The sequence below is a fragment of the Pyxicephalus adspersus genome, chromosome 12, assembly GCF_032062135.1.
Source record: "Pyxicephalus adspersus chromosome 12, UCB_Pads_2.0, whole genome shotgun sequence".
Taxonomy (NCBI): domain Eukaryota; kingdom Metazoa; phylum Chordata; class Amphibia; order Anura; family Pyxicephalidae; genus Pyxicephalus; species Pyxicephalus adspersus.
The window spans coordinates 39,172,127-39,192,758 of record NC_092869.1 but is presented as its reverse complement, the minus strand read 5'-3'; the positions used below and the strand labels follow the sequence as shown (position 1 = coordinate 39,192,758).

The 20,632-nt window shown below is 39.4% G+C and overlaps 1 protein-coding gene across 1 annotated transcript in view; it reads right to left on the bottom strand.

Annotated features, from left to right (window-relative positions):
• The window catches only part of SETD3 (SET domain containing 3, actin N3(tau)-histidine methyltransferase), a 47,625-nt gene that overhangs the window by 21,011 nt on the left and 5,982 nt on the right, over nucleotides 1-20,632 (bottom strand). The window contains 6 exon segments of the mRNA XM_072427559.1: nucleotides 7,097-7,353; nucleotides 8,193-8,265; nucleotides 11,215-11,366; nucleotides 12,869-12,961; nucleotides 13,731-13,841; nucleotides 16,263-16,306. Coding sequence (XP_072283660.1) covers nucleotides 7,097-7,353; nucleotides 8,193-8,265; nucleotides 11,215-11,366; nucleotides 12,869-12,961; nucleotides 13,731-13,833 — 678 coding nt within the window. The 5' untranslated portion in view covers nucleotides 13,834-13,841; nucleotides 16,263-16,306.

Below are 20,632 nucleotides of genomic sequence, written 5' to 3'. Positions count from 1 at the left end.
ATTTATTTGCTGAAATAACACAAATGATTTTTCCTATTCTTTGTTAAAAAAAACAACACACTAAGGCTCGATAAATGGCTATAAATTATTCCCCCAGTTAATTCATCTGAAATTTGCTGACATATGGTGGAATTTCTTTACACTTGTCATTGAGTTCCTAAAAAATCAATGACTCGTCCTGCCACCTAGTGGCCAATCGTCAAAAGTGCACGGTTGTCAAAATAGGAAATGAATGGCAAATAAACTAATATTACGAATGAATTTAGAGCCAATTGCCAGGACAATCATTTATATATGGAGCCCTAAAACTAATTTTATTGTACAAAAACTAATTAAAAGAAAAAAATCATATTAACATGAGCATGGTTTCACTCCTACTTTAATATTCTGGTTCTTCTACTACTTCTGCCTTAAAACCAGTATTAAAATTGTAAAAAAAAAAAAAAAAAAAAAAAAACACCCATAACTCTTCTCTAGTCCACTTTTTATTTTTTTATTTTGGCTCTCAGCCCCCCCGGTGTTCATTAGATCAATGCAGATTTGATTTAGGACCCTCTTTTATTCTGTTTTGCTTTTGCCAGACGTGTTAAGTAACATCTGAAATTTGGGAGAGGGGGGCAGCTGAAAGCTTTACGAGATGATAAATCCGATTTTATTAAATGAGAAAACCTCAACAGCGTGGGGAAGTCATTTGGTAAACAGTCTCTGCCACATATAAGGGCTCCGATCCCCCATTGTGACTCAATCAGAATATTAAATGGACCTGTTTACAAGATTCAAATAAGAAGCCGGAATGCTGGGAAGATCCACGATACAAGGCAGAAATACTGTTGCCTATGCCCCATCAATAAAAACAGAAATATTTGAGGGAAAACGATGGTGTATTAAAATAAAACGGCTCCGGGTATTACTACAAATGGTTCCTTTTCCAAGTTCTATCATTCTATCACCTTGTCACAACAATAGCATATACTTAATTAAATCCATTCACCTATACACCATTGTTGATTTCTGTTAAATCTGGCATTACCTACTGTACTTATAGAAGCCAATATAGTGTTTATTCTGAAGATGCAATGGGTGCGAAACGCGTAGAGCGAACAGGCTTTGGATCTTTATCCATAACAGAAAGGTCACAATGTCAGAGGACTTTTATTTATTATGGACTGAATTTTATGGTAGTTGGGTCACACAAGTAAAAATAATCATCCAGCATTTATGTAGCACCAACATATTACGCAGTACTGTACAAAGTCCATAGTCATGTGACTATATGTCCGTCAAAGGGGCTCAAAATCTAATGTCCCTACCATAGTCATATGTGATTATTATAGTCTAAGGTCAATTGTTAGGGAGAAGTCAGTTAAACTAACTGCATGTTTCTGGAATGTGGGAGGAAAACGGAGTACCCGGAGGAAACCCACACAAACATGGGGAGAACTTGCAAACTCCATGCAGATAGTGTCCTGGCTGGGATTCGAACCTGGGACCCAGCGCTGCAAAGGTCACCCTGCTGCCCACATTGTAATCTATGTTTTTTTTGTAAATTATGTATATTAAATATGTTTTGTTTAAAGCAATTGTATCTTAAAAGTCACATTTAATGGTTGTAAAGAGGTGCAAAATAATCAGGGATGCCGTACACAGTTTTTGATTTTCAGACCTGGATATGAGCTTACCTCGTTGGGGTAACAGAGCCCACATTTGCAGGTATCCAAGAAACAGGACCCCCTAGTGGTTAAAGACACAAGTAAAAGATTTGTCAGTGACAAAATCCCCAATACTTACCTGTAATCCTGTTCCTGCCTCCTCCTTAGGTCTCTTTTACTTCAATCCATATCCAATGTTTGAGGACTTTCTATGCATCCTCAGTGACTGGCAAATTGGCGAAGGAGAAACGGGCAGAAGAAGCAGCGGCCATGGACAGCATGCGCCATATAGTGGAGGGTCAGAGGTGGGCAAGCACAACAATGTAGCCAGGGAAAGGGTACAGGGACAGGAGGACACTAAGCACTGTGATATATCAATATAACACAATAATGGGTAATGGCTGGAACTCACTGCATTATTGTAAGGTGTTCAAACTCGACCAGGGAAATTACTTTCCTGTCCTGTGACCATTGGGTATGTCATAACATTCGTAAAGGGGTAAGCAACAAAGAAAATATCTCCTGAAACGCATCAAGAGCAATTATATGATGTCTGAAGTTAATATGCCCTTGTCTGAAGTTAACACACCAAAATGGTGAAAATGTTTTTATGTTGGTTTAATAAAATGTAAAGCTTAATTTAATTTAAATTGTTCAGAGAATACCGTTTTATATTTGTTTGAATAAAAGTGATAAAAAATTTGTTCATAGTTTATGTGATTCATGACAGCCCTGGATGTCCTATATATGTTTTTATTTGTGTACTACGCAAGAATACCTTCCCCAGCAGTAACCCCAAGTGTGGCTCGGGGTAAAAAAAACAAGCTGAAAGCGGTAACCCCAAGTCACACTGGGGGTAGTTAAAGTAAAAACAAACACAAGCGCGCTCCCATCGGCGTCCTGCCATCCTCTGGCTGCGTCCTCTTCCTCAATCTGTCCCCCAGCGAGTGCGCTGATGTTCCCGGTGACGTTGGTGCGTACAGCCGCCACTAGGGGCGCATCTGGAATTTAAAATTATTTTGTATTGCATTCAATACAAAATAACTGTAATAAATGCAATACACACTGGATTTAAAAAGCTGTACATTGTCTTTCGTTAAAATTTATTTTACAGTATAAAATAGTTTGAGTATAATAAAGTTTGAAACTTTAATTATTAAATTTATTTTTTAAATGCATTTAATGCATTGTATTTCAAACTTTATTATACTCATAATATTATATTATACTGTAAAATAAATTTTCATAAAAGACAATGTACTGCTTTTAGACATAAATCCGGACAGAAATGAACCACCTAGGAGGTTAAGGGATGTGGCAGTTTGTGATTGATTAACCAGATGAAATAACAAACCCCCATAGACAATCTATTTTTATAAAATTTGTACCTGGGTAAATACGAAGGCTACGATTGCAGACAACCATAAAGGTGCTAGTTACCTGGCGGACTATAGCTTTCTTAGACACTGACCCAACACAAGCATGCAGGCCAGGAGTTCCTAATCTCTATTACTTGCTTCATACTAGCATTGAATCCACCAGACCAGCATGGCAGGCAAATTTTTTTATATTATTTCCCCCTAACCATTTTTATATTTAGTAGTTCACCTGAAGTTCAGCTTCAAACTATCACAACCTAGGCCTAAATATTGGCTTCTAACTAGTTCAAGTTATGACTGGTTCTCTTTAATTTATCATAAGTTAAAGTAGTAAATAAAGCTTTGGAAGATGGAAGTAAGGAATATGAAGTTTTCATCGGGGGGACGTTACGAGCCTGTCCACCGGTATAACAACTTGATAAGACAGTGAGGTATCTTATCATCATATATATATACTATCTGGCTTGGGAAGTGGAAATGATAAATGAACAGGGCTCGGTAGATGCTGATTATGTTATTCCCTGGTTGTGCTTACATGGAAGCAGCTGATGTGAGGAGACATAACTAATATACACAAGGCACCAGGGCCGATGGGGCGATTAGGCTCCGTTCTGCTGCCTCCACGGATGCTTGTCATTAGGTAAAATCTTGTTTCCTGTCCTGGGACTAATGTAAGGATTTTTCAAAGAGAAAATGGATACTGCAGAAATATTTAAAGCTGAACTCAAGGCAAACCACTTCAATATATAAAACACCATAAATATGTTTTTTGTTTCCAGTGGATTTTTTAGGATTTTAGGCCAGTCTTGGGATCTGGGCTATTCTTTCAGACAGCTATGCCTGGACCCTCCCTGGAGGTTGCACTGCACGTAATACAGAAGATTCAGGGTGCACTGTAACTCATTCAGGGGGTAGCGCTTGCCCCTAGAGTGCGTGCTCCTGGGACAAGCTAGAATTAAGGCAATGGCATACAGTTGAAAAGCATCCGGCCCTCCCCTGTAGGCAAGTTTCTTCTACCAATAAAAATATTTGCTAGATTTTTTTTTTTATCTATGCATTGACTAAAGTACATTTATAGTAAAGCCGAGTTACGTCAAGAGACTGTCTGGCGAGTTCAAGCGTCATCAGAGTTTTCCCTTTTCTCAGCCATTCAGCACTAGAGATGAATAGGGGACAAGTCTCACCATTTAAGAAACCTCAGTTTCAGAGTAACCTCAGTTAACCGGAAACTACACATCTGGAATCGGCCATTCCCCATTGGTGCCGGATAGCCAGAGTTTCTTCTGTAATTATATATTAATACTTAGCAGGACGTAATCTGCTGCTGGGTGCCACTATCTTGATTGTAACATCACAAACCCCAGGCAGACTCAAACTCGTTATTTATATTATCAGTAGGTATAGCCATAATGTAATGTAGAAATATTCTCTCGTGCTATCGTATTCATGCAGAAGCTCTTTGTACAAACGGTCAGGGTTGAGTCTCTGACAATAGGAGCTCAATACAACAGACTGTTAAATATTGATAGATTTGACACATACACCACCATGCAATTATTACACTCGGCTTGTGCTTTGTTTACATGCTTGTGTGCATTTTTGACTCAGCTTCAACAGGCAACTCCTTTAAATTACTTTATGGTTGCACTGATAACCAATCACTGATCTCCTGCAGTGTTCTCCCTGGCCCTTTTTAGCCGGGCGTAACACACCGCAGTTTTCAGAAACCACCCGGCTGTTTTTGGGTGGGTACTGAACAGTTGGGACACAATACAGGGGCTGCCACCCACCTACAACTTCTTCCCACCCAGGTCAAAAAAATTAAATCCTGTAAATCCAGTGCAAAACAAGAGGAGGTGATGGCACAAATAGTAGAAATATGACCACTTTCTCCTGTCAATTACTAAGGCTGCGTAGATGCATTCTTCCATGATTCTTTCCAACGAGAAAAGACTGCACAATGCATGAATGAGTGCTGTACAGTCTGCTCTATAAAGAGGGGAGGGGGGAGAACGACTCTTTCCCCTTCAATTTTATTACAATTGTTTGTGGATCAACAATGGACAAGCTCTGTACACGTGTCAGATACTCGCCCTATATCAGCCCTAAGGCAATTATTGGACGAGAATCATCTGATGTGTGTACGTAGGCTATAATTATATAGGTCATGAAAACAGGCATTTTTTTTTTAATGGAGAAACATGCAAGTGTTTATTCAATACTGCTTCAAGTCTGGTTACTAGATGACTCTTTAAAAGCATTTTTTTTTTATTAGATGCACTAAAAGTTATCCTTTAAATACATCTTTCATAGCGTCAAAACTATAGGTCGCCTTCCCTCAGTAGGTAGGAAACGAGGACACTAAAAGCGTCAGATTAAACCAAAGCCTGGGGACCATTAACTTCTAGCGTCATAGCTTCCAGAGGTGACCAATGCTGTCAGCGAGGTTGTTTGCTTAGGAAGCTGCAAGATTTATTTCTGTCTAACATGTTTCACACCTGTTTCTTCTCATCACACAGGGACACAGCCTGGCTGGAAACGGCAGCTGCAAAACATAAAACGTGCGCTTTTCTGTCCATGGAGTCTGGCTGCCGAGCAGACTCGAAATATTCTCCTCTTAGAACACAGCCATTTATGGGCAAGTCGGGGAGAAAATGCAGAGGCCAGATGAAGGGTTTATGAGAAGCAGAACAATCTAACCCTCCAGGCCGCCGGCCTTCTCCCCAGGATTCATTCCAACTTGATGCTTCGTACTCACCTAATCCATCGCAATCAAGGCTTCTAATATAAAATACAGGCACACCATACACACTTAGCTTTCCACATGACCCAAAATGTGTCTGTGGCCTGAAAAATTACAGAAGCATTAAGTTCAAAGTGTATCTAAACACACAAACAAATAGCAAATATTGAAGCTTAGATGTTCTAGCTTTTTTTTTTCCAGACTTTTTTTCTTTATATTTACCCATTGATGCAGCTAGTATTATACTTCCTGCCGTAGGGTGACAACACTTACTCCATTAAGGGGAAGCATTGTCCCCTACGGCTGCTTTCCCCATGCACTGCAAACACTTCTTTCACTTATTTACATATAAGGTAGAGACATCCTGTAGTTCCCATGAGAGAACTGGAAAGACTAATGAAAATGTTTGGTATACATTAGGTCAGCTCACACAAAGTGATAAGAACATGGAATTTCAGGGATGATCAACAAGTATTTTTTTTTCTACATGCCTAAATTATTTTTAGACCGGAAAAATAAAAATATTGAAGCCACAACATCAGGGATTGGTAAGCTATATATATATATATATATATATATATATATATATATATATATATATATATATATATATATATATATATATATATATATATAAAAAACGCCATAAAGGTTTGTATGTGCAGAAGAAAAAAGGCTGAGCGGTGTTATAAATCCTTTTAGCTTTATTTAAAAGTGGACATCGGCACTTTCCGGGTCACAGATACTTGGACAGACCTTGCCTCATTGCTTTAATGTATGTTAGTCGTGGAGCCAAGAACAGGCCCGCACCCAATGTTGGACCACAAATTTTCAAAAAAAGGTGGAGGAAAAGTTTGTTTGTTTCTGTAGTGTTTTTGAGCCCCATTGCGGAGATTTATTTTTACTTCCGGTTATGTACACAGAACAGGAAGCAGGGAGACATCTATCCATCCCCTCAGTTGTCACGGCAACAAAAGGAAGCTGAAGTTGATCTTTAAAGAGAAGCTTACAATTCAAGAGGAATGCAAAAGCAGCTTTAAGCAAAAGATAAGAGGAGGTTAACATAATTTGTGAAGGCATTTAGATGTAATTAGGGAGCATCTTAAACTGATCTCAAATTCAAGATGAAGGCACAAGCCTTTATACAATCTGCCCCAACCCCAGTCACTATCCCCTTTGCCAGTTTGGCCTGTATGTCAATCAATGATAAATCTAGGCAGACAAAAATAAAGGAATTCTCATACAAAATATTACAAAAAAAAAAAAAAAAAAAACCTGAATAATGTTGATATGAGCACCATTGATGGGCCATCTGGTCCACATACCTGAATGACTTTGTAGAAGTAGGCGTACTGCCGTGCTGTGTTCTTCTACTGGCTGAATACATCATGTATGGCTTGTGTGGACTGCAGGTAGTTAACTTCATCCTCCTCGAAATACAAGGGAGTGTCATACTTGGTGGGGAGAGACTTTATGTACGGCACCCAGAAGGATTCTGGATTCGCTCTCTCACAGAGAAGGTGGAAGGCGAGGGTAATGTTCCCCATTGCCTGTAAAATCCGGTCCTGAGAGTACAAAGGTCCTAGACACAGACAAGAGAAAAGATTAAGGTTAAAGATGCTGGAAGTTGGTAAGCTTCTCACAGTATGCATTACATGCTGTAGATAGTCAGAGCCCTAATTTCCCGGCTGTACATGTTCAGTGAAATCAGGGTAAGCAATATTCTGAATAGGAGGAGCCTGTGCAGGAACAAAGAAGGATGGAGTTCACATTTAGTGCAAGGATGATGCAATAAATATGTCTATGACCAATCAGCTTTAACCTTCCTTTGACTAGGACACAACATTAGAACAAAGATTGCTATGGTTTACTGCAAAACTAGGCAACAAGACAGAGGCCCAACTCCATTTTAAAAAAGATCAAGACTAATCTTCTCAAATTTTTACAGCCGTCAATGACTATGTGGGAAAATGTAACACGCAAGAGGTCCAGTTCATCAGATACTAAGCATAATGTTCAAATGTCTTTAACAATAAAAAAGAAGCAATTTTCCCCACTTATTCCAGAACCACCTAAATCCTGTACAGCAGCATTTCTTAACCAGGGTTCTTCCAGAGATTGCTAAGGGTTTATTGAGCAAAGAGCAGTTTGTAAGTCTCAGGTCAGTTTAAGTAACACCAATGATCTTTTTGTCTATCTATAAGTGACTTTTACCCCAATAGCCAGCAACGCAGAAGCCATTCTTACAACTAACCACCAAACTAATGTACTGTGAGATATAATGGATGGATATAATAATTATAACAGGGGCTCTCTGAAGACCTGAATGGTATTTAAAGGGTTCCCCCATATTAAAAAAAAGGTCAAGAAAGTGTGCTCTACAGAATGACACCATGGCTAAACAACAGATCCGTTCCTTACCCAGCACTGAATTCTTAGCAGACTCCACAGTCATTAATAACTTCCTTGGTACCCAGAGGAACAGCTCTTCTGCCTGAGAAGAAGAAACAAATGTGGTTAATAAAATAAATAATAAAAATATAAACGTATTGAATACAAAGCTACACACTAGAACTAATCAATGCAATACACTTGTGAAAGGCAAGGCGCCCCAATTTTTAAAAAACGGTTAGGAACCCCACACACCATACTAATGCAGGTATATTTATAGAGATTTTAGTAACGGTCTTATTTCCAGATTATTAACAGCTGCCAAAACTAGCACAATATAATAGTACTAAATGGCCCGAGGCACACTAATATAAAACCCTGGGGATAGGGCTTAGCAATCAGTGGAAGAAGTTGTGGGTCTAAAACTTTGTAGACACAAAACTAGGCAATAAACCCGTAATACCTGTGTAAATCTGACCATCACACCTACTATATGGCCAAAAAGTAAGAGAACACAAAAAGTAAGAGTTTGTTTCCACTAAGGAGTACCGTTAATGCTACAGCATACAAAGAGCTTGGGTAAGGCCATTTTAAATTTCAACATGACTGTCCCAGTGTATATAGCAAATGCCATAAAGATACGTATTGATGGAGTGTGAAAAAACTCAATGTCCTACATAGAGCCCTGATTTCAACCCTGGGGAACATTTTTGGGAATAACTGGAAGGCTGCATACACACTCAATTATTGTTGCTGAAAACAATCTTCCATGATCTTTCCAGCAACACAGGGGTGATAGATGAACGAATGATCACTTTACACAGTGGAACACACTACGCTTTTCCCTACTGACTTGTACAGGGGTCGTTCACAGTCGGTTGGTTATTGATTAGTCAGGAAAACCGCTGTACATGTCAAGAGTTTCGTCCGAAACAAGCCTGACCATTTGTAAAGGGTGAGAATCATTTGACACATGTCAATACATACATAGCCCATGGAGCAAAGTCTACTCAACCAACATCACTGTCTGACTCTACAAACTGTCCTTTGGATGAATGGAAACACACACACTCAGACATGCTCCAAAATCTTTAGTAAAGCCTACCTAGAAGAGTGAAGGCTCTTTTACCCAAAACATGGAGTAAATCAATAATAATGGTTTTGGAAACAGATGTCCAACAAGCTAATATAGGTGATTATGATCAGGTCCCCACAAACGTTTGGCATATAGTGTATCTGTGGATATTATCTTTTTTTTTTTTTCTCCTTGGCCATATTACCAAGTGACATAGTAAAAAATTAATATGCTCAATTTAAAAACAATAGGTTTGCATTGATATCCACTAAAAAAAAAAAATGTTTTTTGAAATCGCTAATTTGCAGAAACTGGGAGGAAGCTTCTTGGAAGAAGGCCCAAGCTTGACGTTCTATTATCGAGTTACCCATTAACAAACACAAGCCACCTGCTGACTCCATTTGCTAAGGACAGGAGTCAATCTAGATTTTTTTTTTTAGCACCGATTACAAATCACGTTAAAGCTATGTGAGAGAACAGCAGGAACACTGTGTACATGCTAATAAAAACAAGGCCCAAACAAATCAAAAGTATTTTTAAAAATGCCTTTAAAAAAACCAACAATAAGCGGAATATCTTCTATGAATGAAGCTAAAAACATTTTAGGCTAAAGTGTTATGGAGCCTCACACACCTGGAAATCGTACATGAATCCCAACTGACCAGAAAGTACAGACACCCCTTTGAGAACTTCTAATTTTATCCCAAATTGTCCCTTTATTTGGCCATTTACAAAGATTCTATTTAAAACAATGGGTTTCTGAGACTACATATTTTAAGGTACTATCTTTTTTTGCAGGTTATTGCATGGATTTTGTATGTTCTCAAATATGAGCTGCATTCTGCTTACTTAAGGTGAACATGCAATTCTCCTCATCAATGCAGAAAGTTTAAGGATTCAGTCATACTTACCAGACCTAATTATTCACTATCTCTGTAAGGCTGCATAGACACTTAAATTTTTCATTGTAAACTATCTCTCTTGATTGTTAACAGATGAACAAAATGAAGCCCTGTACAAACAGCACCTGCTCTGTTCTATGGACAGGGGAGGAAGCACGACAAGCGAGCATCACCCTCTCTTGACTTGTATGGCAGTTGTTTCCAAGGGGGTGTTCAGTGATCTGCCCTGAGGGATCTATGTACAGAATATACATGTCAAATTCTTACCTGAGATGAGCAAGAACTTTTGTCTTCATCTGACGTGTGTACATAAACCTTGGGCAACAAAGCTTGGCAAACTACCCCCCCCCCCCCCAATGCAAGAGGTTGTCAAAGCCAAACAACTTGCATTTTCTATAAAGGAGATGTCAGAAATGACAGCTATTCTAATCATTGGTTCCTTTAGGACATCATCGATGATAAACAAATTTTGTCCAAATACAAAAGGGATGTCTATTCTTACCTAAATCTTTGTGTATCTTCCCAAGATTTGTTCAGCATGAAACTAACTATGTAAGACAGTCATTCAACTTTTATGACATGGGGAACCCCCTTAAATAACTTTCACAGATTAGGAAACCCCATTTGTAATTACAACATGGACAGCTCACTGTACAATAGCATGGTAGTCAGTAGGAAGAATGTCTCTTACATTACTGCCCAGAAGAAAGAATGTCACCCTGACAGATAGCCAAAACATCATTGCAGTAAATATAACTGTTTGAATTTTATTGCTCATTACGGGCTAATGACAGTTTGCACTAGCTCCCAGAACCATTCCTATATGCTCAAGTCAATAGCCAAATGCAACTTGCTTTCAGGAACATTTTATATTTTTATTAAAGATCAGTTCATTCAGAATTCATGCACAAAATGTAATTGTCATATAACTTTGTTCTGATTTTGTTAACTAAAATACTTAAACCTGCTTCAAGGCACTTTTGCATTCCCATAGTTCTGACATAAACAAAAGTCCATGGACAGCTGCTAAAAGCCAGAGACGGTAAAGGATAATTTATAACATTACATAGCACACCTTTATCTCTCTTGTAGCCTTCAGCCCGAAGCCTTCATTGGGAAACTCTGCAAGTTCAAAACCTTCAGTTGATGCTCCATTAGTTCTTGCCCACTCAATAAGTTCAGGGAAATAATCTTCTCTCTTCCCATCAAACAAAATGGACAAACCCACTACCAAATATTGAAAGATAACAAAAAATAAATACCACAAACAGTCATTACTAGAAGTTAAAGTAAACCTGTATTGGGGAAACATCTAAAACAGGAGCACTTCACATTGCATATTCAGGATGAATTGTCAAGTTTTACTAACAACCATTCCAATCTGTTGCAGGCAATTTCCCTTTGGATCATCCCCCACTGCTTCATTCATCTATAGAAGGCCTAGAAAAACACACTGATGCAGTGTTGAGGTCTAAGAAGCCAACTACCAGCACAAACATTTATGGGGAAGAAGTTTAAGTTATACACCCTGTGTATATTTAGAAAGTGAACTTACACTGGGATTTAACTTCGCATTTCTCCAAGTCAGTGTTTAACCCAGAATATTTTTTAAGCTGGGTGGTAAGAAATTGTAGGCGGGTGGCAGGGTGGGTATTGTGACCCAACTCTTCAGTAACCAGCCAAAAACAGCCGGGTGGTCACCGAAAAGTGCCGGGTGGTCCGCCCAGCTAAAAGGGGCTGGGGAGAACACTGCTCCAAGTCATATAGGATATTTAAGAAAACCTGATGCTGTGCCCTCACCTTACAATAAAAGAGACTATACTTTAAAGCTAAACTGCACAGACATTTCAAACGTACCTTTGTACTGGGGTTCCCCCTGCAATGTAATGGTTGAATGCTTGTTTTTAGAGTACCAATAAAAAGCAGTTTTACTTACCTCATTCCTTTGCTCATGCAGCCGCTTTCTCTTTCTGGGCGACCAGTACAACAAACCCACGTCACCACTCTGTTGTCATCACATACAATTCAGGATCAGAATTGCTGCTTTGCTAGCTAGGCCCATCCACAGCACAGAGAATTAGAGGGAGGAGAGCACCAGCTACCAGGTGGGCGAAGGACAAGGAAAGTAAAACTTTGTTTTGTTTTTTTTTTAAATATTCTTTTAAGCAAAATCAAGCATTTTACCTTTACAGTGCTAGAGGAGCCTTGCTGCATAAAATGTCCCTGGAGTTCAGCTTTAAACTACAGTAACTGTGGTGCCATATGGGGCATAATGAACCCTGTTTGTAATATTTAGCCTTCTAATAACAGCTCCACCAGTATTCTCTAAAGTTCTTGTGCAAAAGACACGTTTCCAACAATGGGTCTAGGCTTCTGCATTATCCTTCAAGTTACCGTTTTCAAGCCTGGAAGTTTGGTCAAGTATTAAGCGCTTAATAGTGGCTGAGGGAATAAGAACACCTACTGTCCTTGTAACATGGATGTGGGGACACCAGGTAAAACCTACTGCATTACATTGCCACTAAACAGAAGTTATAGATGGAGCATGAAGGTTGTGTTGACCCCATGGGCAATCCAGATATGGATAAATCTTTTCAAAGGCAACACAAACTCTTGTCCTCACACCCCATATCCTATGTCATTTGTATAAAATGTGTGCGGTATCGTTAAAAAACAATTTGCTCAATGTGGCAGATCATATCAAATAAGGAAGAAAGAACATCACTGACCTTTCTGTTTCTTACGGATTCTTTCAACAAGGGTGCGAATCTGCACATATTCTTCCCATTCTCTTCCTGGAGCTGAATTGGGATTACTGCACTCTGCAAAGAGACAACAGGATTCTAATACACGGCTTTTATTTTCCTCTCATTAGTCGAAAAAGCAATGCTTTACAGTGCTGCATTAGATAAATAGGAGCAGTCTTTTACCAGACAGGAAGTCAACAAATCTCCCCAATGAAGCCTCCATTGGCAGTAAAATCTGACAGTTCCAATCCTACAAGATGTGCTTTGGATATACTTACGCTTAACGGAATATCTTGAGGCAAAAAAACAAATATATGCTGAATGACAATTGTCTATTACTAGTCATTATCATGATAAGTAGCAAAAGACAATTCTATACAGACTCCACATAGATCCTAGAGTTTCTACAAAACAATGAACTTTCAATGAGGAAATGAGTTAACTTGGGTACACATGTGCAATCATCGTCGTTGAAAAGGATCTTTCACGATCCTTTCCAACGAATAAGGGCTGCACGGTGCATGAACGGGTGCTCTACATACAGCACTGTTCTGCTCTATGAAGAGGGGAGGGGGAGAATGACGGAGCGGCACCCTGCTGCACGCTCTCCCCCTTCCCTTGCATTAGGATCGTTCGTCATCCATCATCCGTAGATCCGCCAGGACAGTCGTTCAGCCGATGGGTGCTGTACACACACGCCAGATTCTCGTCCAATATTGGCCCTGAGCAGATTACCAGGCGAGAACCATTGGACGTGTGTACGTAGCTTTAGGTGCAGAAGGTAAACACAGACAGCCCTCAAAGCATCACCTTTTGTTCAGACAGAATACCCCACCACACGTACTCTGTAATAATTCAGTGATCAGGTTCATAATTTCCTTTGGTGACACAGCTGCTGCTGCTCCACTGCCTGACTTCTGGGTTTTTACCCTGCTCTTCTTCCCCATCTCTGGATCTGTAATGATATTGGAGAAGGCGTCACAACAAGACAGAAAAGCTGCACCAAACACATTTGGGTATTTATACATCAGAGCAGAATATGTGGTACTTATATTCTCAGTTACCTCCTAAAAGAAGCCAAACAATAGCTTAAATCAAAGACATTAAAAGTTTATTTTTTAGGCAGCTAAAAGGGTCACCATTATTATTATTATAATTCAGTATTTATATAGCGCCAAGACATTATGCAGCGCTGTACAAAGGCCCTAGTTATGTCACTAACTGTCCCCCAGTGGGGGTAACAAACTAATGTCCCTACCTCAGTCATATGGTATTAATACAGTGTAAGGTCAATTTGGGGGAAGCCAATTATCCTAATTGCATGTTTTTGGGATGCGGGAGGAAACCCACGCAAACACAGGAAGAACCTGCGAACTCCATGCAGATAGTGTCTGGTTTTAAACTGGGACCTAGCACTGCAAAGGCCAGAGTGCTAACCTCTGAGCCACCATGCTGCCCATTGCTGTTGGAGAATGGGGCTACCTCCCTTAGATTACTTGCCCCACGTTTTATATTGATAGATATATATATATATATATATCCCAAGCTGGGAGTTCAGGTATTTTAGAGATAGGGACCACACTATGGAAAGATACTTTGGAAACATTATGTGGATTCAAATGTAACATGATATAATGTCTTCCCCATGCACAACCTTCCTTTTGCAAGTTATCCACTGACTTAGGTATCTGCCATTTATGTTTTGCAAAACTGATCACCATTTACCTGCAAAATCAGATGCAGAAACATTATCTGTACTGATGAATTGCAGAGTGGGCCATTTCAGGGAGATTATTGGCTACACTGCCAGCTACAAGTGCTTTGCTCACAGGTATACCCAATTCCCTCCAGCTAGCACATCAAATAGAGGGGTGGCACAATTGCAGGATCCAGACTGGCCATATATAAATAGGCATTTTGCCAATCATGGGGTTTAATCTTACAGCTACTGCTATGATGAACATGTGAAAGGACCAGCAAGGTGTGGACCTGTTTGGGGAAGTAAAATCAGCTAAAGGGGATTGATATAGAAACTGAATCCTGTGATTGAGTGGTCACTTCCTTTGATTGATGAAGTTTCCTTACTGCCTGTCCTTGATGCCAGTCCCTCATTACAAACTTTATGGGATTCCCTACACAAATCTACTTCTGATAACTAAAACCAATTGTGCAGATTGGTAAGAAGGCATTTTTTGCGGACAGGGTTTTGTTGTGGCCAAAGACAAAATATATATTGTGTGCAAAAACAAATTTAAAACAATGCTTAGCAATGCCTTTAATCATTTTTCATAAAGTTTAGTCTAGACAGGTGCGAGTCTGACTTTGATTTGATACAGGTATACGCTGTAAGTTCGGCACGGCCTGTTACCCGACGCATTTCACCCTTAGGCTTCCCCAGGGGTATGGCAGTTGCTGTAGGTAAGTAGATGATGTCAAAATTGCCAGGTATGGAGGGGTATGGAGATTGACTGGAGCTGGTTCTTAGCATGGATGAGAGTGTTGAATTTGCATAGGGGGTAGTGGAAATATTGGTAGGTATGTTATGTATTCAATAGCTAGGCTGTCTGGGCTACACTGCAGGCTCATGCGGATCCTCTCTACACAACTTATTAGGATTGGAATTACCATTCTCTGTGCAAACTTCAAAACAGAAAGCTACATGACTATTGCATTCATGTTATAACCTCCAATCTTTCTATTACCCCTGCAAATATCTCACCCATGCTAAGAACCAACTCCAGTCAATCTCAATATTGCTTTACTAGGCATTAGTGACATCATGTATGTACCTACGGCAAATGCAATATCCGAGTAAGCCTAAGGGCGAAACGTGTCGGGTAAAAGGCTGTGCCGAATTAAGCCAATTACTTATTTCCTCAGCATACATTGTACATTGTGTACATTATTGGTGGATTATATTTAAACGATCGTATCGTTACAGCATGTAAAGAATTGTGCACAATATGATCGTTCAAAATAATCAGGAATAATCATTAATCTTCATTTTCAAAAAATGATTATTGAACATGTGTACCTAGTCTAAGCCTTTTTAACCCCATCATGAAAAATGGGTTAAGGCATTAGGATGCATTTTTGATAATTTATGTTATTGTTTTTGCATCTTTGCACACAATAAATATTTTGTCCTTGGCCACAACAAAACCCTGTTATCCCTTCTATAATTGAATCTAATGTGATTATACAAAGGGTGGGCCACTAAACACATTCTCAGGATGGGGATGATACTCTCTTTCCCTATAGTTATAGCTTCTATACACATGTACTCTTCACTAGTATAGCAAAGAAAAGAGCACGAGTTATTCGAATACAAAGCTTTACGGCTACGTCTGTAAATAGAGTTTGTTTTAATTTTTACCTTTATTTGTTAAATTTAATTCCTGGAGTGAAGTCCTTGAGCACCTACCAAGGAGAAGAAGAAAGTCAGCAACAGGAAAATACAAAAATACTTAGAAATAGTTAGGGGATAAGTGAATAAAGTATCTGTAAACATTCATAAATGAACACAGAAAGAAAGGAAAAGAGGTTTTTTTTGGCTCTATTATATTCAGAACAAAAGACCAAAACAAATCGTACAAAATATTTGAATAAACACAGTTATCAAAGTGCCCTACTCCCCTTGCTCTACCCTTTGCATTCTCAGCATGCTGGGTAAGGGGGAGTTTTTAGGGGTTTTTAGACAAACATTCCTGGTTAATGATGAAAATGAATATGCAAACCAAGATCCTCTTTATGTTACTTAACAGGATCTTTTAGGAGTGTCTTATTTTTCTGACACGTTTCGCTATAACAGCTTCCTCAGGGGAGCTTGAGACACCTGTATTATAGGGTCACAGCAAATTGAGACCGTATTCACGGTAGATGACCAAGATGTTTGTTTATAGGGACCAAGCTTTTCCAATGAACTGAGTTGCATTCATTTAGTCACAAAAATGCACATTCCTCCACTACGGGGAACGAGTTATTAATGGTTGTGTTCAGAGCACAACCATTGATGATAATACTCGTCTCTGTTATAGAGGAATTGCCAAATGTGCACTTTATGCCCTATAACACACACCTTGGTCATCTACCGTGAATACTGTCCAATTTGCTTCATTTCATTTATCTTCAGTAACCCTAGGGGTTGGCTGTATTGCTTTGATTTTTAAGTCCACTGTTACCTTCATCAATCATCCAAAAATGCAGATATCATCAGACAGGCTATTTTATGTTAAGCTTTTAAAAAACAAAATCCCATAAACACAGGATTGACATGTCTGTGATTTGGGGGGGTAACCTGTCTAGTCTGACCCAATAGAACGGCCTATTTTCTCCTGTTTCAATAAGATATCCTGGAAAAACCTGGGTGATCCCACAAATCTGAAATGGATCTGGTCCAAGATTGAAAACATTTGCTAACTGATAGCAAATTGTTTTAAAGAAATCTATTTCAGGTTCGCTGGATTACCCAGGTTTTCTCATGATAGTACAGAGTATGTACCAGGTTGATATTAAATAGAAAAGCACATTACAAGTCACCAATGCTTTCTGAGCTGTTTTTCTATCAGATATGTCAGCTTTCTGCCCTCTGGGCTGTGTGCAAACCACGCTGCACAATACAAAGTGCACTAAAAAATGCATGAATGAAAACACATGTCCAGATGACATTTATTTTGTAATGTTCGTCAGCCAAGGCCGGTGAGTAAGGGCTACAATCGGCAGAAGCCATTTCTATTTCAGACATGTACAGAAGTTGCTGTTTGAAATGGAGATGAAGTAAATGACGCTTGCACATATTTCAGCTAGAAAAAGCATAATTATTCTGTCACTGGCTCCATGGAAACTGAGTAAAGGCATTTATTTAGATATCACTAGTGATCACAATACTATACTTGGTTTCTTTTGTATACTAAATGGGAAGATTTTCTTTACACCCCCACCACCAGCAGCACCAACATAGCAATGTTTTATTGCTGGTTCAGTCTAAGAAGGGTTAAAATGCAAAGAAAAAATACTATATTCCTGCAAGATTTCTCTACACTGTATAAGCCATCCCCTAACATATATTGCAGTGCCAAATGGAAAATAAGACAAATATGCTGCAGGGTAAAGCAGTGTTCTCCCCAGCCCCATTTAGCTGGGCGCTCCACCCGGCACTTTTTTAGTGGTTACTGAAGAGTTGGGTCACAATAGAGGGGCTGCCACCCGCCTACAATTTCTTACCACCCAGCTTAAAGAAAATTCTGGATTGAACACTGCAAAGTGATCTCTGCAAATGCACCATCCCAATACCTCAATGCCCCCCACCACTCCAACCTCAATCAGTCAATGGCATTACATGGTACTTCCTGGTATGGGAAAGCATCTGACCTCTAACATCATCACATGACGGAGGGAGTAATGCTGCCAATCCCCCTTGTAGCAGAAGACTCCATTGAGTTCAATACTAGCTGTGATAGAATAAAGATCAGCAAGGGAGCACAGGAGGTCACCGAGCCCCCTTTGCAGAGACTATGTTTGTTTGAATTCCCTGAATAGATGTGATGACAGAGCCGCTCTATTAGGGCAGGTGCAGACCTTCTTTAGGATCCAACGATATCATAGGGCTACCGGTAGCTGGCCAGCCACTAGCAAGAAGCAGCATCCGCATGACAACTTGAACCTATGAGCAGTACTGGTGCTTGTTGTCCCCCATTCATTTGTTATAGGGCTTCTGCTGGGAGTAGCTATACGTAACGTCTCCCAAGAGGCAACAGTTCCCAGTTTTAAGTGCAGTTTTACTATTCAAATCTGACAATCCTAGTGGGTGATGCTGGGAGAAACAACATATCGATTACCTTCTGATTGGGCTAACTACAATTTCTAAAGTCTCATATGCTTTTACCCAAACTTGGAGATATTCTGACCTCCCACTTGGATTACTAGTATACATCAACCAACAAAAAATCTTTGGTCCCCAAGGACTATTTACTCCCTAAATGGTTGCAAGATATACTTGATATCAGCTAAAACACTACATTGACCGATTTTTTTAAATACTTCTCAAACACTGATAACTACTACACCCAAACAGCACAGTCCAAAATATACCCCTGAGGAAGACAATCTTTGCAAAACGTGTCGGGCAAAACCAAACTGGACCGGTCACGTTTTATGAAATCTGTTAGATGTACCACGTATAGTATGAATATTACAATCCTGTAAAGTAATAACAGGATTGGTGATATATGATGTGATTGCTATGTAATTATGTATTGATAAAATGATTCATACATAATTAGGTTTCAAACAACTTTAGGTTCAAACCCCTGTCTTTTCTGGTCTTTTGAATGTTTAATATTAAGGGGTGGCTACTGACAATACTCTAGAGAAGGGGTTCCTAACCGGGGGTATGGGAACCAAATTCTGCAGGTTTGGGACTCGATCTCTGGGTACTGGTATTAATTTTATTTAATGTATACATTTATACTTGGGTACATGATTAGATCTGAAATCAAAGTGGAGAAATCGACTTTATGTGTCGGATGACAGATGCGAGTAGCTTTGTCCGTAACTGTACCCCGATTCCATGCTTTGATTGCACAAAAACAACAAATATCTCACTAGATTATTGAAAGTCTGTGTTATGTGGTCGAGATATTAAAATATGTGCACATTAAGTTTGTTTTCTTCTTTTGTGTAACAGTCAACTGTAAGAAGTAAAATTATTGGTTTATAATCTGAAACAGGTGAACCAAAGTTATATTGTAAAATAGTTGTAGCTGTTTGCGTATTTGTCAGTTTTCATTTTTTCATTTTGCTTTTTGTAAATAAATATGATAAGGTATCAATTATTATGATTTAATTTCATGATCTCTTCCTAGCTATCCATATCTAAATTACAGTAAATACAAGCTGTTGACAAATTTGGAAGTCATATTGGCAACTAATATAAGGAATGGTGAGGATTATTTTGACAGTCAAATAAAGGAGGTATGGGACCATATTGGACAATTCATTGGGGGTCTGGAGTCATAAAAAAGTTAAGAACCCCTGCTCTAGAGAGATAGAGAATCCTCCATATTTTGTTTACGCAAAAACGTCTGCAAGAAGCAGTTAAAGTGGACCTCTCACTACAATTCTTACTTTATATAAAAGAGTGGATAAGCCAAAAAAGGGCTTTTTTTTTAACAAATACAGCAGCATATGTCACCCAATCTTACCCTCACCCAGTGTGAGTTCGGGTGCCATAGGCAGAAGAAACAAGAATATGGACAGCGCGGGAATATGGACAGGACAGCGCGGGACTGAACTGAGGAGAGCTCCAGTGGGACTGAGGGATCTGCAGAAGTAAAGGTAAGTTTTATTTTAAATGTAGTTCCCGTAAGGTAAGTCCTTTACAATCCCATCCCAGTGTGACTCAGGGTTACTGCTTCTGGTACTAAAAATTAACCCAGAGCCACACTCGGGAATACTTCCAGGGAGGTTAATGGAGGTCTCAACAACCCCAATATGGTAAACACACCACCACTTCATGGCCAGTGTGAACATATCCTAAATTTTTTACAAAAGTAGAAAAAGCGAGACTGACCGAGTAACCACAGCGTCCGGCGCCATCTGCAATGTGAACTGGTCAGTTCCGCCCCTTCATCGCAGCAATAAATCTGTGGGATGGCAGAGTTTTAATGTTTTGTCTTTATTCAGGCTGGCAGTGAGGTTATTGCTTCCTCGTGCTGCCTCAGGGGCATGGCACATGTAGCTTTTTCC